The sequence below is a fragment of the Egretta garzetta genome, unplaced genomic scaffold (genome assembly GCF_000687185.1).
Source record: "Egretta garzetta isolate BGI_Z169 unplaced genomic scaffold, ASM68718v1 scaffold107, whole genome shotgun sequence".
In the NCBI taxonomy this organism is placed as follows: domain Eukaryota; kingdom Metazoa; phylum Chordata; class Aves; order Pelecaniformes; family Ardeidae; genus Egretta; species Egretta garzetta.
Genome location: NW_009260399.1, coordinates 1,352,456 through 1,374,077, shown reverse-complemented (window position 1 = coordinate 1,374,077; position 21,622 = coordinate 1,352,456). Strand labels below are relative to the sequence as shown.

Here is a 21,622-nt window from a genome sequence, read left to right as displayed (position 1 = left end):
TGATAGAACAGAATAGAAGATACAAAACTCATGATTCTAGAAAAAGATCCAGGAGCTATTAGGTGCAAAAGCAACTATGTTCCAGATAAAGTTCTAAGACTTGTGAAAACAGAACATTACAGAAGAAACAATGTAGAAGAAAGGAAAGACTAGAACAAGAACGTCATACACTTACTTCTGCTTTTCGACGATTTTTTGTTTTGATTTCCTCTAGTTGCTTTCTTTCCTTTGGAGGTTTGTAGGTGCTTGGAGGAACCTACATTAAAAGGCAATAATTTCCACAATATGGGGTATAAAACATTCCAAGCAACACTTTTTGCAGGAAAAAAAAACACATTCAATTTTACTGTAGAACAGCTGCACTTATTTTTTAACAATTCTTTTCTGTTAGTGCCCATGTAGAAGACATGGACAGATTCCAATTAGCTTGGACTACCCAGGTTTTCCAGTCCTGTCCAAGGTAATGTAACCCCTGGACAAAAGACCAGAAAGAAAGAAAAATCTGAAACTAGTACAAGAAAGTCTTTAGAAATAAAAAATCCTATAGGCCATATCAAGAGGAAAAAGAAATTGCCAAAAGGGGAAGTTCTGTTTGGCATCTCATAAACTTCATCTTCACAGCACTGAGGGCCAGACAGGGATGCTGAATAAAATTAAGCTGTGGAGCTTTTTGGCACAGAGTGTGATAGTAGCAACAAGTTACAGAGACTCCAAAGAATTTCAGAGAAGAGAAATCCTTTTAAGTTTATCAAATACCCAGGAACTTCATTGTAACTAAGGAAGACTTTGAACTGAAATGGTGGGCGACTGAGAAGGCAGTTGGAGAAAGCAGCAGCTATGCTTGTCCTGTCCCTGCAGTCTTCCTAGGCATCTGTGTTTGGCCACTGCTGGAGAACATGCACTGGGAAAAATGGGCCTTTGCTGTGGTCTGTGGCTGCCCTAGTGCCCTAGGGAATACCACTGGAGGTGTAGATTAAATGTTTGGAGGTAGAGGACTGAGAGGGCCCTCCTAGCATTAGTCAAAGATTTGGAAAGCATTCACATGCCAGGAAGTGCTACAGATAAATGACCAGGAAAGATTTATAGTCTGGCTGTTGTATGGATCAACAGGAGAGTAGGGACTGTATGCTTTTGAGTTAGGCTGAAACTTCTGGGGGATTTAAATATTTGCTTGAGCAATACATTTTGCCCAGAAGCAAACTCTGAAAAAAGATTGGGTGTGTCCTTCCTATGTGGGTGAGTTTACTGGACATCTGCTTAAATATTTATCTTGCTAAAAATGTTCTAGCTCAATTAGAAGTTACAGAATTAATTCAAGAATTAATGGGGAAAATCTATAATCTGTATTATACTGGAGGTCAGTTTAGGGAACACAGGGGTCCCATCTAGCTTTATTGGACTATATAAAGAGCTATGCTTTGAAAAACTCACGAATCTGATGTACTTCCCACTGCCTTTGCTATTTGACATCATTATCTACGGGCAAAACAAATGCAAAACAGAAGCAGCTAGCAATTAAATGCACTGGTGAGACTGCTCAAGTATTTTTGTGAGCTTTTTAAGTGAAGTTGAACTGAAAGTATTTCCCAACAGTATCTAAGAATTTTTATTATGCTTTTATGGATGGAGAAATTAAAGCCCAGAGGATCTGCAAAGGGTTGCACAGGCATTGAGTATCAGTTTATTTCACTCTTCTTCCTAGTCATGTGCTTTACCTGCAAAACTGTACTCATCTGCCAGCATAAACTGAAAATCTCTCCGCTGAAACTGCTATGCTTATTCCGAGTAATTTAAGGAGGAGACTTTTCAATCAGCTCTGTTTCAAAAATGTTCTTAGCTTTGTGATTTAGCCCTCAGATACCATGGTGATGAGTACCAATCAGACAGACAGATAGACAATGCAGCAATTACCCAGTTGCCAGAAGAGCATGAATAAGTCACTATAAGTAAATTGTAAATTCCAGCAACAGAGAGATCAAAAAGGCCAAACTGTACCTACTTAATCCTAATGTGAAAAACAGGGGGCTGCGGGTAAGAGACACCAACCTTGTTTTTTCTCTCCAGCCAGAGGTCAGGCTCACCTATGCTTTCTGGATATCCTTTTACCAGAGGTTTACTTAGGGAGTCGGTACCACAAGAAGTTTAAGGAAGAACAAAATGAGTAATCACTTGAACTTTGGTAGTCATCACTCTTCTATGTTTTTAGAGTTACTGTCATAAGATGGACGAGGGCAAGTTAATGCAATGCTATTGCATTAAGAGCTTCTATTTTTATACATAACAAGATCATAAGGATAAATATGTTGTTGGGTCTATATATCTGCAAACAAAATTCTCTGTATTGGTCAAATGAATTCACCCATTTAATTGTTTTAAACAATCAAGCAACTCCACTCATGGAGCACAGCTGAAATATGGAAAATGTCTGAAAAGTACACTAAATTTGGCTGAATGGTGTTACAATAACATCTCAGTGTGGCCTTTTTTTTTTTTTTTACTACATTATTGGTTTACAGAAAATTTAAAAATGAAATAATTGCATAATCTTATTGAACTGGTACAGTGATGATAGTAAAAGAATGGATTTTGTTTATAATGCAAGGACAAGATATCCAAGAAAGTTAAATGTGTCCAAATAATTTTGCGTGTTATCAGGTTTAAGCACCTGTCTCCGCTTGTTTCCTCTGCAAACTTAAAGCTAAAGCACTCATTTTTCTTTGTAGAATTGTATTTCTGAATGTGTATGCATATGTGCATGCTTGTGTGCAAAGGACAGTGGAGAGAAGAATTTATGATCTTTAGACCAAATATTTACAGTGAAATGTTTCATTATTAAATTTCAAAATTAAAGAGGTTTTCCTTTTCACTTAGTGCCCCTTGTTTCTGATGAATATTCATGATGATGAATGATTATCTTGGCCTTCTAGGCTTATGTTACTCCAGTGAAACTTTCCAAAGTCAGTGGAGAGCCCTATCTCAATATAAATCACTGAGTAAGACATCTTCCCTGCCTTCTGCAAAAAGCCACACCTCCAGTCCTCTCCTGTGAAGGAAGCATGTGGTCAGTGTACAGGACAGCAGCACTGTCTCAGCTCCTGAACTCAATGTATGCGACACATCTCATCTTTGCATTTTCTCTCTAGGTAGAATATAATGCAACCTAGCAGAAAGAAATACCTAAAATAATAATCCTGTTAATCAGAACGAACTATTTTCACCATAGGGATGCAATAACTTATCAGTAGTCATTGCTCAGAATCCAGACGCCTCCATATGAATTCATACAGCTGTTTCAAAGTCGAGCAGTAACTACGCCTGTAGTTATTGTGACTACAATAGTCCTTGCTAATAAACCACATAACAAGTTCTTTGACAGATGCATGAGAACCATGAGAAAAAATGGATATCTCGTAAAACTAATGACTTTGTGAGAAAATGGATGAGAGCATTTCTGCAGCAAATTACGGGATGTAATCTGGAAGAGCTTTATTTCTTTGCATTCCTCTCCAGTAGATACAACTCCCCACCATACAGTAGCCAAAACTGTGGCCTGCTCTCACTTTACTAACTCCTTCTTGCCATCTGGGCTGTCTTTTCAGCCTGTTCATTTCAGGATCTAAAATGGTGATATCGGCAACAATATGGCAAATTAAAGTGAAGCATAATTTGCTGAGATAGGTACAGAAATGAGCACAACATATGCCACTACTACGCTAATGGCTTTACATTCACACAAGCTTTTAAATTTGCAGACTTGGCCAGAATGTAAACCAAATTTAGTATAATCCTAACAACACAAATGAACGTCAGTAAATGCATCCACATTAAAGCAAATTTATTCTAAGAGGGGCTGCACAGCATAAAGGTACTAAAATGACAGCAATATGACTCATTCCTATACTGATTAAGTAGTTATTAAATGCAGTTTTTCAGAGCCTGGTATTAAGCTGTTTCAACATAAAATCCCATTAACTGTATAACACACTACCATTAAATTGCTCTGCCATCCTAAGATGTAAATGGTTTCTAAGAGCATTCAACACATGTATTATCTAAAACCTGAAGTGCTAATACAAGGTGGCAGATAATGCCCAAAACTATGACTTTGAAGCTCAGCTCCCACTGCATTTATATATAGGTGATTTTGGAGTCTTTATTAAGTTAGTCATAGCAGCTTGATCCCAAATCCTGTTTGCCTTACCCCAGTGAGCTAACTTAAAACCAGTTGTGGGTCTCTGATATGTACTAGTGTAACTGAATCACAATCTTAGACAATGAGTAAAATAAAAGCTTAGCATTTCAAAGATAAACCTCATCTCATTTATACATGAGCAATAAATCTAAACTGAAAAACCTTAATTTTAGAGATTTAACATTAATACAAATAGAAAGGAATAAAATTCCACCCTCAAGGAGGAGCTGCAAACCTAGAGTACATCTCATCTCCAGTGAAATTGCTTTGCCATTTATTTTAATGACAATTCAATTCGTCTACAAAAAAATCTAAGTTTTTAAAAAATCTTAATTTGAATGTTCTTTTCTTACCTGCTTCAGTGCATTATCCAAAGCAAACATCTTACAAATCCAAGGACTACCAGAAACACTTGTATCAATGCTGTCATCAATTTGTACCCATTGTATATAGCTTTAGCTCCAAAAGTCACAAAACAACTACAGGAACCAACTTTTCCCCTTCCTTTGTTTGGCTTACAATTTGCTTACACAACATTCACTGAAATGAAAATAATTAGTTTGGTTTTTTTTCAGAAATCTGACCTTCAATAACACAGAATATTACAAAAATCCTTGCCGAACTGTCAGAGGTTGTAGATTTTCTACAATTATTTTTAAAGAGACTATTAACTCCCCTACCATGATTTGTGCACAAGCATACATAAAACTTAGTATCTCTCAAAGCATAAAAAAACTCACAGGTGGTCTTTTTTCCAGAAGTGGCATCGGCAGAGGTATAGGAATGGCACGTGGTTTGGGTACAGTCAAATTAAATTCCTTTGGCTGAGTGACCGTCGAACGCTTGACAGTGGTAGTACGATTATTTAATATATCTGTGAGCTGTTCAATCAGTTGCTGTACTTTTGGCTGCCATCTTCAAATAAAAACCAGATTTTTCAATTTAAGTTAATTTTTTTCTTTCATACAGACTTACCAGCAGTGTATGAGGTTGGCATTGGTGCAAATCCTGTAATGCTTTCATCCATTCCATTTTAATAAAATTGACCTGTGAATTTGTACTCATGATTTAGTTTGACTGGGTTACTTCACCTCTTGATAGATGCTAGTTCATTCAGACTACGTGTGGTGAAATAGCCACAGTTTCTACTGAATAAGCAACGATGCTGCCAGTTCGTTTTGCAGCAGGACCAGACCATGAATCAGAAAAGCAGCTGCCATAAGCCAAGTACACACTTAACGTACTTAGATGAAGAGACTATGAACAAACAGTGGTCTGAGTATTGCCATTTTTACCAACTGACAGAGCACACATAAATCAATCTCATAGCACAGGCAGTTCTAATAAAAAAATAGAAAGATGTAAGGAGTTTGGTGACTTAGCAAATGAACCCTCAGTCAACCCTGTGGGGCAGTCAAGGTGATTTTGATTTCTCTGTGTTTGGATTTTGGCTTGTGTGAAGGTTTGGACTTCTTCCAAGGAATGACAGGAAGGTGTGGAATTCAAGGTAAGACACAAATTATCACAGGGCTAATTATGGTGACAGCTTCATGTCAGTTATTCCTCCTCTGCATGTGTTCTATCCTTAAGTATTACACATGCAATGGAGCTTTCCTACAACTTAAAAAGCAGCTGACGATGCAAATCTACAGTAACTTGTTTATGTGAGTGCTACCTTAGCTAGTACTGTCATTAGGGGATGAGGCTTGCAAGTAACTTCTGCAAGTAACGCAGCTCCATTAAAATAGGGCTCTTTATATTAACCTCATTGTCATTAGAAAGAACACAAAGACATATTTAAAAGAATTCAAGCTACTGAACTGATTAAATTGATCAATACATCCTCAGTCCCTTGAAGGAAGTTCCAAACCCAGTAACCAAATACGGTCTTCAACATTCTTGTACAACTTACATTTACTACTTCTAGGCGAAACACGTGTTCGTTACACTGAATGTAATTGACTGTGAAGGACAGCTCCAATAAGCTTAGTGTTAATGAAACAAGCGATAGATTGAGCATCTGCCTGCATGCATATGTACTTATAAAAAGTGTGTGGATATAGAATCACTGAATATCTCAATTTGGAAGGGACCCAGATCATTGAGTCCAACTCCCCGCTCCTCGCAGGACCAGCTAAAACTAATAATATGTGTGCATCTCTCTACCTATACATCTCTATCTGTATCTTTGTACTACTGTAAGCATAAGTTATAATTAGAATTACTACACTGGAATATATGGAGTCAGATTCTGACTTCAAATATATCCCTGCAGTTCCTGTAGAACTCAGTGGAATCTGGAGTCTTGCAAGCCAAATCTATACTATACATTTGCTAATTTGGCATAATCTACATAGTGTAGAGGATTAATTCCACGGACTTTGATATGACAGTTAGAATTAGATGCAAATTATTTTTCAGCTGACATTGTTTGTAACATATTTTTGTCTAACAGTGTTTGCCATCATCTGTGTTAATCTGTACTGCAGTGAGGAGGATGTGTGATGGCAGCCACATGGATGTACCAATGCTAGCTCTAATTTATCTGTCCCGGGTAAAAACGAGAGTGAAAAAGTGACACAGTGGGGTGCAGAGCTACTGTTTCTCCACATGAAAATGCTCCAGTTTGGCAAGGGTACTCATGCTACTGTATCGCCACCTAACCAATGTGTGGACACACTTGGCACCTCAGAGCATTTAAACTGTTAAATGATGCTGCAATTGTGTAAATAAATAATAATTTTAAAAGACTTTGTTTACATGCTTATCTGATTTGCTCAGAAGGAATTTTATGACCATCAGCATAAACAAGTCTGTGTATAAAGCCAAACTCAGATCTTTTTTTCAAACACTTAATGTCATACAGATGTTGAAGTGACTTTATGAGGCACAAGTCTAACTCTGTAAGATAATTTGAACCTTTTTTTTTTTTCAGAGTATGATGTTTGATTTGTTTGGGGGCACTGAGAAACAAATGTATAACAGCTGTGAAAGGACTTTTCTATGAGAGAACCTTGCTTCTGGGTAAGTAAGAGGGATTACTGTAGTCCCACGAAGACAAGAAGGGTTCAGAGTTACTTCAACAGGAGGAACACTTTAACAGCAAATTGAACTTTCAGGGGAAGCTTTCCCCAGCATTTAAACTTTGAGATGGCGACAGGCTACTTAAGTACAGCTTACCTTAGCAGTGGATCAATCCAGTTCTCTTTTACATACAGTGAATCGTAGAACTGACTCCATTCATCTTTTATCCATGTGTTCAAATACAAGGCATTGAAGAAGAATCTAAGAAACTAATAATAAGTGATTTATTTTAAATATGAATACTGAAGGTATGGTGTATATAAGGCTATAAAAAGATAGTTGCTTTCACTACAAACACTGCTGAAGAACTTGATTGTATTTTACCCTGTAATTATAATCACAGGTACTCAATATTTGTAGGTTCTTCTTGGTTCTGTTAGGACAGCCCCATGTCTTTCTACAACATGAGGATGTGTTGATGCATCTTTAATTTTCTTCAAACATTGTGAAACAAAAGTTTTTATTCAAAAATAATTACTACTGCAATACACTGATTTTAGTATAATTATACAAGAGTGTCGGAGTCTAATATACTCACAATGAACTCCTGGTTATCTATAGCTAGATGATTCATGATGTCCAGAAACATCTCAGGCCCAGCACTACACCTGAATTACCTAAGTTCCTTTCAGCTCCCTGGGAACTGGGCAGTGAGAACTGCTGAGAACTAGAGTAATTGCTATACACTAGGGTTTCTTCTTTTATTGAAATATTGGCATATTCCCATTAAACTAGAAGACTGGAATTTGGCACACATTGTTGGGCTCTACATGCTGGAGAACTAGGAACTAACATTTGAACGTTTGTTTCCCACTGGAGTTCACCAGAAGGTCAAGAGCCTTTTTTGAAAACTTGAACTGCTCAAATGGCCTTTTCAAGCAGGCTCTTGAAAAATGGCACTCAGATTCAGTGTGTATCGTTTACAGCAATATAAATTCCAAACTTGAACCTCAACTTTTTCATTTAAATTCTTGGAAATGAAAGTACAAGCATTGTGCTGAAATAGTCACAATAATAGAAAAAAGCACACTAAATAATATTGACATTATGAGACGTACTGGAAAGCAGTGTGCAGTCACTTGAGAAGCTTCTAATGGAGACTTGCAGAGCTTATTAGTTCAGACTTGGCATCAGGCCCATCTTGGGTTGGTTTCCACAGAGCCATATATGTCTTTGTATTGAGCTTTTGGTTCTGGAGGACTACTGAGGAGCTTCTTAATTCATATGTGGTGCCAGGCCCAAGGTGGCTTGGAGACTGCAGATACTGGCATATCAACATACCATCCAAAAGAAGGTATTTCATCCCTAAAAGCGTGCCTATAAACTAAATTTGCAATTGTGAAGAAGTTGGGGTTTTGGTGCTTTCAGATTCAGTGGAGTTTGCAAAGTATATGCTAAGGGATGCATTTCATCCCATTGGTCTAGAAACTCATTCATTCTCCTTGTGGAGAATCTTTCTCTGTAGTGCCTGCATGTCGGATTCCATTTTTCACCTAACAGAGTAATTTGTACTTATGCAATGCATAAATAAAATTCTAGAAGAGTTCATACTCTCCAGGAGAACTGATGCACTGTATATACACTACTTCTACCAGTTATCGTAACAAAATGTTAATCCAGGTATCCCAGCTGTATATATGATTATAGGCCCAGAGAACATGTTCCCTGCCAAAGTACTCTTCTTACCCTATGGAAAGCCCTGACTATACACAAAGTTTATTAAAAAAGTGTTTTTAAACCCATGTAAGCAAGTGTGTATACAGGGGTGAATTGAACATGAGCTGATATGCTCAAAATGAGGCAGATCCTGAGGGGTGAAGCTAATTTCAAATTTCTAGGTATTCAGAGAACTCACAGAAGAAGCTGATGTAGAAATACTGCAGGTAGTGATTTGTAAATCCTCCAGTTTTCTTTCACTGGCTTTCATTAAGCTGAACTCCTCTTCCCTTCCTGTGTCCTCAGTATTCCTCTTTGAGAGCCTAGTCCATCCTCAGAGGCTTCAACCGGTTGTCTATTATATTGCCATGAGAAACTAAGCCTCTGAACCATTGTTTGAGCCCTCCCTGACTGACCTTATCCATCTAGGTCTTCTAAATATTTGCTGTAACTATCTTTTACAAAGTACTTGCAACTCAACTAACTCTTCAAGGCAGATGAAACTATAATAAAGGCACACAGTGATTTCTAGCTGTTGTATTTAACAGCTGGCTATTACCCCTTGAGGCGTTCTACTGCAACACCAGTTATGTACTGGCTATTAACATTTCACACTTTATTAAGACAAATGTGTAATTATGTCATTGATAAATGCTATGATGTACTCCTATGAGGTACAGGGAATGGTTTAACTGTGTAATCAGATGTCAATACTGTGATGTATATTTTAGTACTGTTTTAGTCACAGTCCCCAGAGAAATGCTGTGCTAAGGATATGTCCCAACATGCATCATGCTAGAGCAGGCTTTGAATGCAGGCCTGGAACGGTTATCCAGGCAGTGCAGGGATTGCAAAGGGCAATGCAGGATTACCTGACATAACTTCTAACCAGAGTCTGCCTGGGCCAAAGTCCACAATCTTGGTTTTGATAATCCACACCAGAGATGGTGAATGTGGGCAGAATAATACCCATGAAGTCATAGCCCATTTTATTTCTTAACAAGAGAAACTTTTGCACTTTGTGAACTGAATTGCTAGGAAAACCCCCTTATATTTCTGTTTTGTCTTTGGCCACACGTGGCACAGGTGGCAACCCCAGTATCAGCAGTTGTTGCTTTTATAGCAGCAAAATGTGGCTTGAAGTTCTCACAGATTTCTGTTTGGATATTACCAGTACCTGTCTCCTTAGAGAAGTTACTGGACAGTCATTTTGGTAACAGCATTATTCTGCTTACTCCTCTGTCTTGAATGTTCCAAGAGCTTCACTACTCACAGATCATGATAACTGAGATGATTCATTTCCCTTCTAGAAGTGGTGGAATTACACCAGAAATAAATTGGTCCCATTTTTACTATTTTAATGTACGCTGGCTGTAGTAGGACAAGTGTGTATAACTAAAGACTGTTTTGTAATGCATTTTTACAGGTGGGCTGAATTAATACCTTGCTTTTGAGAATTTGAACATGCCCTGCTAATATTCTTAATGTATTTTTACACAGTGGGATTGTATAAATTTCTAAATAGCAAATAAAAAATGGGAGGTTTCCTCATCTGGTATTATCTTTACATCCATGTAGTCATTTGCAGAGATGAAATCCTTATATTCACAACATAAGCTTCTGACTCTTGAGTTAAGGAATTAACTGCAAGGAACAGCAGGTTCTGTTTCTCCATGCAGATCAGCCACTACCTGAGAATGCTGTTATTTTGGCTGTACACACCCACAGCTATTTGCTGTAGTAGCAAGTACAATCAAGGAGGTTCCTGTCCACTCCTCTCTTCATCTGCTGATCCTTTCCCTCATATTGTGGTTTAGTTCTTCAGCTATGCCAGCTCAACCACCTGTAGTATTGTACCTTTCAAATGCAACAGAGGAATGAAGAGGAAGGCAAGAAGCTCTGAAGAAGGCTTTCCTATGAAGAAATTGTAATGGGCAACTCTATTTTGAGGATCCTGAAGCAAAGGCATAGAGAAAAGTGTCCTAGCATGGTCTCAGATCCTTCTGCCATTCAACTTTTTTTGTCCTACTATTCCTACTTCATCATAATAGCAATTACAATACCCAGTTCTTACATAGTGATTTTCCTTTGCAGATCTCAGAAGTTCTTTATAAAGGACTTCACTGCTGTTAGAGGCAATCAGAACAGAAACAGAATAAAACAGGTTCTTGAATGCTAGGAAGAAAACACTAGTTATTTTGTATTTTTTTACAAGGCAATTATGAAATTATACAGCTATTTACGTCAACTTTTTATTTCAATGGTGTATTTTCTCTAACATATAAACCTTTAAATTTAACAACAAATATAAAAGAATAACATGTATGAATAATAGAACAGAAAAATAGGCTTGAGCTAGCAATGCACAACTAAGCTCTTAGAAGAACAATCACACTAAAGTTACAAAATTTGGTTTTACATTCTATGGTTCTGTAATTATACAACCATAAAGAATTTTTGCATGTATTGTTAACATTACAGAATGAGATCTTATGATTTTCTGTTCAAGCAGATGAACAGGTGTTAGTGAGGTAGCATTATTATTCTGCCTAAATGAAAATACTTGAACATGCATCAATCATAGGGAAACACTGCGACTTTGATTTGAATGGATTCCATCATGCAGTCCTTTAAGAGAAAGGTCTACTCACACAGGTTGATCTTATTCAACTGAATAGTCCATTTAATTTCATGAAGACTACTCATTTGAGTAAGGTTTATCTGCGTGATTAAGAAAATTCCATTCAGCCTGTGATGTGCAGAAAAAAATATTTTTTAATTAAAGAAAATCTATTCTAAGTAAATATATGTGAATAATTTTTCTGCAACTCAACTGAACTCAGAGACAACGGTCATCAGGCAAAATCTACAGGTCAGCCTCCTGAAGGAGAATCCCAAATTTCTGACAACTTCTGTTGCTAAGGCTGAAGATCTCCCTTCTGCTGTTTTTGTCTCTGTTGCTGGGGGGACCAAATGCTGCTTCTAAATCCTCTGTTGCAGGTGCATTAATATAATCTAGCATCACTTTGGAGACAAAGAACCTCTTCTAATGCAAGAGAAGAAAATCTAGGTGCCATGGTGATGAGGATCTGATAAGATACTTAAGAAAACAAAGTTACATCTACAGGAAAAAAAGTAGCAGGTGCAGACCATTGCATAATGAAGGACTTCCCTATCAGAAAAGGGTTATTCCAGACAAGGAAGGAGCAATTATCTGAAATAGAATATCAAGGCACTGACACTTAAGCCGTGTAAAGCTAGGTGAATGGAATCAACAAGAGATAACTGGCATGAAGTGGGAAAATTGTGTTGCTGGCTAAATGAGCTCAAGATGCATCCAATCCAGTGGCTTCTGTCTAAGATGTTTACCAAAAAAGGGGCTGGGAGAGCATTTTAGACAGAGTGATTTGTCTGCCTACCAGATTATGATAATTCTTCCAGCCACTTCTCTGTCCTTTCTAACAGTTAGTGAAATATATCATTTTTGTCTCTGAATGGAATTAATAAAAACCATTCCATAGTAAGCCCACCAAAACAAAGTGAATAGAGTGTTTCTAAACATGGTATGCAGACAACCTAACCGACTCTCTCCCTACATATTATAAAGCAACTGTACTCATTAAAGAGACACTGGCATCCACATCAACATTCAAAGTAATCAGTATAAGGATAAACCTTAGCCTTTTGAGTATTAATTATTAAAATTTGCCTATCTCTTTAATTCCACATTTATTAATTCGAACACTGTGTTTGGACTATGCTTTGAAACATCTGGATGATCAAAATTTACATACGCTGTGTCACCAGTAATTTAATTTTTAGCCTATTTACCTACGGAAACAGGGCTTATGAGAAAGCATTGCCACTCAGCTTATCCCTCTCCCTCTTTACAACAAAGCTTTTAAGATAATCAGCATTTTCAACCATTTTGAAAGAGAAGCAGGAGATGTTTATATTTCTACAAATGTCATTAAAATTGAAAAAACAAGTAGTAGAGCAAAACCCGAATTTGTGACTCCAGAGAGGAAAAGGCAGGCAGAACTTTGTTGTCATGCTTTAAGTTTGGCAGCAATGGTTTGGTCAAATGCACGTATGTTGTAACAGGGTGATGGGTACATGGACAGCTCCAAATGAGCAATTGTTTTTTTGGAAAGGAAAAAAGATGATGGAAGGACAATAGGCTTGATAACAGGAACTGCATTTTCAGTAGATTCATTGCATATGGAAAAAACTCCTGCCTAAAGTCAAAGAATGTGAGCGGAGCCAAGAGTGAGTATGCACATTAGAGGGACAACTGTAAATCACATGAACTGTAAATCATGCGATTATTCTCCATTCTCAGATTATAGAAAATACATTTTAACTTGATCTTTGACTGAATATGAGAAAGTCACTGTGTAAGTATAGAAGTTGAAGGGGTTTGTGATAACAAAATACTAATTTAATTTCTGAATTTAAATACAAAATAACACTAATTTCTCAAATTATCCTCAATGTTAACAAAACTAATCTGACTAATCAAACACAAGTAAGAGAACGTTAATTATTTTTCAAAAAAAGTTTTGTACTTGCATTACCTTTTGCATTTTTGCAGTGTCTAGAGATTTCACAATTCTGCTGAAGTGCTGAAGACCAAGCTCTTCTAGTTGAAAAGTAGCCAGATAACAAATAACTATCAAAAGATATATACATTTAAAATGCAGTAGAGAATTGTTATAAGCCTATACCCTATATTCAGCATACTCCGGGATTTGGACTGTTACTTGAACTTAAATAGTCTTCAATATTGTTTATCTAACTGGGCAATACAGTGCTTGATAATGAGAAACTAATATAACTATATATAATGTTAATCCTATGTTCTTTATTAGCATCGTGACTCTGTACGATGGTTCATATAGATTAGTTCTCTCTTTTCTGAGTGGGATCCAAGCTAGTGCAAATCTACATTTTATGGAAATTCTAACAGCTGAGGAACACTTACACAAAAACATGTGAAACAGTTGTAGCTATCTGAAGTAATTCATAGGGGTCCTTCTGGTGCCTGCAAATACCTATTTGCAAAACTGGGAGATCTACCATAGCAGCGCTTGGAATCCTGTAAGGCTGAAGGTAAGATCTTGCCATGATTTCACAGTCATTTCATTATGTGAACATCACCACTAAAATAAGCAGCTCTGTCAACCCCTAATTGTTTGTTCCCATCTCCTCCTTTTACTTCCTGGTGTTTCTTCTCTTGGGCAAGTACAGTCACCCACACAGCCAAGTTAAACCAGATTGTGGATTTTAACCCGAAGCACTTTCTTGATCAGTTCACTGGATGGCTGCTAAACACAAGTTCCAACTCAAGAGAAGATAACGACATGGAGGTGAGAATGAGTGGCCAGTGATGAAAGAAAGGGTGGCCTGTTTCTTTGGGTAGTACCAGCTCATACAACAAATATCTGCATATTCCATCTGTGAAATTCTGTGTTAGTCTGGCAACAAGGCAGGGAGAAAAGAAGTCAGATGGCACCTCAAAGACATGACTGAAAAGTTTCTGAAGTATTGCATTGTTGGAAACAGCTCTCCTAGTGTAAGCAAAATTTTCAGTGTAAGCAAGCTTACTCTGAGAAAATTTAATGTGAGCAGGAGACATAAAAGAAAGTTTTGATAGTGATTTTTTCAACATACTGTTTTTAATGTTTTCAGAGAGGATAGCTCTTATTCTTCTGTTCCAAAATTATAGTTTATTATACATAACAATATTATACATAACAAAAATTTTAAACATAAAATATCATATCTAGTATTTATTTTCCTTTTTGGTTTTTTTGCAAGTGATCATTTTGCAGAAGGTGTTGTAATCTTTGTTTCTATTCTGAATTAGAAATTCTCTGGGAAATCCAAATCTGATTCTTGCACCCCGCCTCTGGCAAGTATGTAGTTCCATACAGGAAGAGGCACAGTCAGTGCTGTGAGATTTTTACAGACCTGTAAAGTTCATGAGCTCCTGTGTCAGCTTTCATTTGACTGTATTCACTTTGATCAATCAGGATTCACTTACACTGCAGTATTTTAGCTGCCACCAAACAGTAATGATAAAATCGGTAAATTCTGACCAATGTGCTGCAGCCAACTCAGCATATCGTTAGGCTTCAATCTTGTGCTTTAGCATAGCAACATATTTAAGCAGTCTTAGTAGAATATACATTTATCTCCTACAAGCTTTATTAAATTCAGATCTGCTCACACATAGCAACAGCCTTTATAAGCAGCTTTGATCATTTAAGTGTCAATGCAGCTTGGCAAAGGGAATCACAAGCAGCTTAAAAAAATGTAAGCCAATGACCTTAGACTCTTAACTTGTTGATAAAGGAAAATTTTCTGGGGCCTACCCTCTGCCTGTGATTAATGGAGGCTTTTGAGTGGACCAGTCCTGACAATCCAATTATAGCAACACTCAGCTTAAAGGTATAATTTATGTGCCCCAGACAGTGAAAAACATGGCTTTGGAGAAATAGAGACAATGAAGCATTACCATTTAGAATAAACTCAATATACTATTAATTTCATCCTCGACAGTTTAGGTTCCCTTTCATTTGATATTTGATTTAGATTTCTATACCTTTTCAGTTTGTGACAGAAGCAACCAGAATTGCCATAAAAATGTAATAGCTTTTAAAACATAAAATGTAGATATATTAGATAATGTTTTTTGTATTTTTCAACCACTTTGAATTAAATTGTCTGGACTTTTCAAAGTACCCACAAAGCTTCAGAACATATCGGACTTAGAGAACCTATGCCAATGTGATTTGTGATTCCAACTTATTTAGGGACTTAATAAATCAACCTTAGTATACGTGTATTAAATGCATAGCATAAAAATATTTAAGTTACTTTTTAATGTACTTCTCAATGCCTGAAATAACTTTGGGAGTAGTAACTACTCTGATTAACTAGCTCACACTATCAGATATGGTTGTAATGTAACTGATTCTAACCACATAATTAATAAAAGGAAAATAATTGACCTCGCTCATGGAGACAGACAGAAGTCTGTTTATGTCATTGTGATGGTCAGTAACGAATAAATCCATGTATGGGTAGAGAGAATTGTGTCTTCATCCTGTGAGACATGCTGTGTTCCTCAGCAGACAGAGCTTTGTTATGCAATTTCATATCTGAATGGCAGAGGTACTAGGTTGCATAGAAGAGAATAAAGGGAAATCACTGAAGAACATTTTTTAAAGCGATGGTTAAACTTCCGAGATACTTCTTCCAGTCACTGATGCTATTTTCCACCTGCATGTGACCTAATCTGCAGGCATGTTGTGCAGAATTTTCTTAGGGTAAAATTCCAGTTAACACTTGTGAGAGTCCAGACTAAATAACAATTTCAGGATTTAGGCTTTACATCATAAGGCCTTTCCTTTTGTTTTCCAAGAAAAGGCCCTGTATTTCATACTGCACTGGGCACAATGACAATGCTTCAAATGCAATATAATATTAAGACTTACATTGGTAAAATAATATTTTTAAAAATTTTGTGGTAAACGTATTTAGTGTTTTAAAGAAAACTTACCTATATAGAGATTACGCTCAGAAATCAGGCAGTATCTCCCATCCCGAACAAAAAAGGCATTGACTACTACATCCAATAAGGATTTATATTCTATGCATCCAGCTAGTGTATCCAACACAAATTTTTCATCTGTCACATTAAGTGCCTATAGAGATACAAAATTAATAATGATTAATGTATTCTGGATAGAAAATGTTAGTTGTATACAAAAAGAAATACAGTAATTTCAAAGTAATTGGGAAACATGAATAATGAACAGCAGTGTCTTTCGTAGGGCTGACGGACTTCTAATACTATCAAATATGGGCAGTCCTAACAAATTAATGGCCCTTGTTAAGTAAAATGTAAACTTCCACAATGTTAAACTTTCAGTTTATCTGCTGACATACGCATTTGGTTAAAAGGCCTTGATGTGTGAATGTCAACAGTTAATGCAAATGTGAAGACTCTGAGCTATGAGTGATGATTAACTTAGTCAACAGTTTGAGAAAGTTTCAGTAAGAGTGTGCTTTTCCTGCAGGAAACCTGTCCTTTGTGGGTGAAGTCTGTGCTACTTGGAAAGACTAAATCAAGGCAAGAAGCTGGACGGGGATTATGGAAAAGACTCTTAACTGCTACTGTAACATAATATTGGAGAATATGACTATTTTAAACTAAACTTGTGAGTGCCAGGATTCTTACTAATACAGACTCTGTGTTTCTTATCCAGCTTTGCTCTCGGTCACTTGCAATGTTCATGCAATACCACAAGAGAACAGAAAAAGGAGGGTCAGATGCCCACTGCATGTCATTTGGATCTTACCTCCTAATTCCTTTAAAAAGTTTGAATGTTCCCGAACTTTACAGGGAGTTTCACTCGTAATAAATTACCTATGGAATATTTGTTATTATATGAGATAAGATTCTACTGTGAACTACCTTTGATTACCTATGGAATATTTGTTATTATATGAGATAGGTAAGATTCTACTGTGAACCACCTTTAAAACATTGCAATAAAATCTGAGGCCCAGAACAGTTTGTTATTACATGACTTGAAAAAGGACAGCCATGCTATGACAAAATGACAAACAACAATGATTCTTTGACTTAAGGAGGTTAGCCAAGAAGCCAAGAAAAAAGCTAAGTGCATCTTCTGAAAACATGCAGTCCACATCTGATATATTATCTCTCCCACAGCTCTGAGATGTGGGAACAATTGAACTGCAATAATATATCAGATCAGAGGTTCACCTTGCCTAGTAGGCTATCTGCTAGCACCCTGATGACTTTATTTCCCTAATGTGATTAATTTCTAGTTTAAAAGTATTATTAGAGGCTGCTGGAAGGAACTATGTGAGTCTTCTGATGTACGACACTACACAGGGCTTTGAGACTGAGCAAATAAAAGGCAAAACTTTCAAATTACAGTTCTAATTTTTAAATGGAAAAAATTATGCAGAAGCATTCCAAGTGTATTTTCTCAGGTTGTCATTCAGAGTAAGCATAATTCTTTTTTACTTACTCCTGCTCAAAAGTCAGGTTTCATTTCTTCCAATGTGTGCATCATCGCAGGAAAAAAATAGTGCCTCCATATAATTGTCTCCATATACATATATATTTATATATGCATATACACACATATGTATGCAGGCAAAATTGCACCTACATACATCCTCGTAATTTCTTTACTGCCATTGGGATACACTAATACATCTGACTACCTCTCTAGCAGAACTGTAATAGACAATATTACTAATGATGGACATACAGAAACAGAATCAAGGTCAGTTAGTGGGTTTTAGGTCCTTAAGGCTAATAAAAGTTAAAATGATAGAAAAGCTTTATTTCTATGACTGAACTAGTCAGATATGACTCTGAATATATTCTGTGACCCAGATATGTTGGGTAAGAAGAATCAGAGTGTAACCAAACTAATCATTACATGGAAGCTTCACAAAGTCTGCTGGGCAGCACTAGAGAGCGAGTGCGAAAAAGCAGGGTATCACCTACATTCTTAATCACAGCTCCAGAGAAGGAAGAACCAACAGGTTGTGGTTGAGATGGGAGAAAGATAAAGGGGAATGCAGTTGGGAAAACGGAGCCAACAAGAATGAGGTGGCAAGGAAGGAACACAGAGAAAGCAATGAAAAGGAAGGTAAGGGAACACAGGAGATACAGAAGGGCTTAGGTGGAGGATGGACATAAATGGAAGAGCACAGGAAAGAGACAACACATCTGAAAATATGCAAAAAAAATATAAATTTCTGTGAAGCATGGACTCCGTCTTGCTAAGCACTGAGAATTCTTGTGAGGCACACAGTCCTTCCAAATATACCTTTCCTGGGTGAAGATTTATGGAAGTTCTTTCATAAAACTGACAAAGAAAATCCAGAAATCTAACCCCCCACCAGATGTTCAAATATATATCCTGTATTTGATATGAGATGTCTGAGAATTCACCACAAAAAGCAAAAGCAAACCTAAATACCTGAACGGCAAAGCAAGAGAGGATCACATAGTTCCAGTAAAAGTAGGTTTGTGACATTTTGAATCTAAAACAATTGGTCCCCTTGAACAAATGCTGTTGTTCATGAAGAGAGCAATCTGCAGACAACAGATATTTGAGTGCTGATAAACAGTGAGCTCTGATGATAAACAGAAAGGCCACAGTGAAACTGGACAAGCCCGTTGGAAACAAGCCACAAAACACTCACAACTATCTCTGCTAGAAAGTTAGAATACACATTATTTCCAAGATCTTGATTTGATTAGAATCTGAGCATTCACCTTCTGAGTACTTTGCTGTATCATACATCTATAAAGTGCTACAACAAACCAGTGCTTTTCAAATGTACTTTGGAGAGAGGACCAGAAGTAGACAAACAGATAACAACAAGATGACACCAGTGACCAAATCACATCTCCTGTACAGTTCAAACTACAGCATAAAAATGCAACTGCATTATTTACATTTCTTTTACTGTTCTGAATTAACAAGTCAGTCAGAAGTTAGTTAGTACAAACATAGAAATAAGTGCTTACTCTTGCTTATTCCCTGAGCAAAAAATACATAACCACTACATGGCCTTGAGCTAAGCAACAAGGTGACAGGAGGTGCAGCCTGGGGACAACTGTGCCCCAGAACATCAGTACTGATTGGTAATTCTGTGAACCACAGACAAAAAAGTCTTGTCATGAAATATTATCAATTGAATCTGCTTTCAGTTGCAAATGGTACTAAGTGTTCCATTTCTACATATAAAAATTGAGAATAGTTAAGCAGCCTGCAGCAGTGTCATCTAAGGAAGTGATCTCATCAGAACTTATAATAAACTAAACAAGACTGGACAGGATCAGTACTTGGATAAGGAGTCTTGAAGGTGAGCCAGTTGTTGGTTAAGCCCTGCTATTTATCTACTGAATCAAAACCTAAGCCAATGCTTTAAAACAGTTAGGATACTCTGCATAGAAAGTGCACTGTGTCCTCAACAAATTTCATCAAGGATATTTACAGTTTATCTGTATGTTTGAAATCATAATTGCTTTGGGAAAGTAGTATGTTGGGTAGGTGTCACTCCTAGCACTAAATTCTAAGTGCATTCTTTGTGTTTGGCTTTATATTGCATTTCCTGTCAGTGGGATGTGTTTCAGAAGTGGGTCAAACGATCCTGAAATAGCACAATATGATGACAGATTGTACATTTATAGCACCTTTTGTATGAGGTTCTCAAAACACTTCACTAACATCAATTGCATTTAATGAGATTCCTTTTGACTAATACTATTTTGCAAATGCAGAAACTATGGTATGGAGCAGATAAGAGATTTGCCCCAGGCAACACGCTAAGTCATTGCTGGCAACAAGAAAATAATTAATTAATGCTAATTTGTAAGCCTTTGCTCTGTCCATCAGAGCATCTTCCTACCTTTTCAAGTATACTTTACCTTATGTGTTTCCCTGAAACAACCAGCAGTTAGCTATGTTTGCAAGTATGTTGTGTGAGTCCTTCAGCATGAGGAAGGCCAGATAATTCACAAGTGAAAGTAACACATTCAGCTATCACCTCTTCTTGCATCAAATATTAAAATCTATCAGAAGACAAAATAAATGTTGTGCAACATACCTATGGTATGCTCAGGAAACAACCTCTCTATCTCTAATGTTACAGCTTATTATTTTTTGTATTGTTATGTAAAACAAGTGAAAACAAGTAAGTTTATGGCAGATGAATACTGGACGGTCCTACATTTTTAATGTTTGGAAGCCTATATATTACTGTGCTGACCAATGGCTGCACTGGAAATAAGTAAAATACATTTGTATGTGCTCACAATGTCATCCCCATACAAATATCTCTAAGTGTTCTCTATATAGCATTGAATTTCAGCTTTTTCCGATTCCCAAGTGTTTAAGCTGTAAAAGAATGATCCTGTCTGAAAATATCCTGAATGATCCTGTGAAAAAGATGTGACTCATGTCTGAGTATGTGCTGATTGGTGTTATCTTCCCCCTTTTTGAGAAATCCCTAATGCCCTTAGCCTGCTTCCATGGACATATTTTCCTTGCTCCCTTACACTTAGCTGTAGATGGGAACCAATCGGGTTTCTTCAAGGAGACAAGAGACTGTGTAAGAAAGTTTAAGTATAGGACTTCGTGCACAAACAACTTTCAACATGTGTTAGTACAAGAAATAGCATGAATTAAATGGAGAAGTACCTGCAAAAAGCAAGCTTTGCCACTGTGGGTGTATGGTAATAAGGATGGCTACAATGAGACCTGTTCAGGGCCAGAGAGATCAGAAAAGGATGGGTAAGGAAAGAAAGAAAAGCTCTTCTTTCTGGAGAGGAGGAAGGAAAGGAACATCAGCTATGCCCTGTTTGAGACTTCTCCGGATGCCATGGTTTAAGGATTTAGTTTAAGGTGAAACAAACATTCTAGAAATAAGATAATATTTGATTAAAAGATAAAATAGCTTTCACCTCCTGAGAGAACTGAGTAACAGTATGTACTGAACTTGTCTACTTCTAGGCAAAATAAGCACATTTTGCAGATGCAGTCTGATTAATTTGTAGTGCTTCAGATATCAGTGCTAGTCCTCTCCAAGGGTCTAATCAAAATGCTGTGGAAATGAAAGAAAATA

The 21,622-nt window shown here is 37.0% G+C and overlaps 1 protein-coding gene across 1 annotated transcript in view; it reads right to left on the bottom strand.

Annotated features, from left to right (window-relative positions):
* CFAP99 (cilia and flagella associated protein 99) overlaps positions 1–21,622 on the bottom strand; it is a 57,253-nt gene that overhangs the window by 28,439 nt on the left and 7,192 nt on the right. Inside the window, exons 2-6 of the mRNA XM_035898648.1 lie at positions 16,500–16,644; positions 13,510–13,604; positions 7,373–7,485; positions 4,933–5,107; positions 176–256 (exon numbers count right to left, since the gene is read on the bottom strand). Coding sequence (XP_035754541.1) covers positions 176–256; positions 4,933–5,107; positions 7,373–7,485; positions 13,510–13,604; positions 16,500–16,644 — 609 coding nt within the window. The remainder of the gene's footprint in view (positions 1–175; positions 257–4,932; positions 5,108–7,372; positions 7,486–13,509; positions 13,605–16,499; positions 16,645–21,622) is intronic.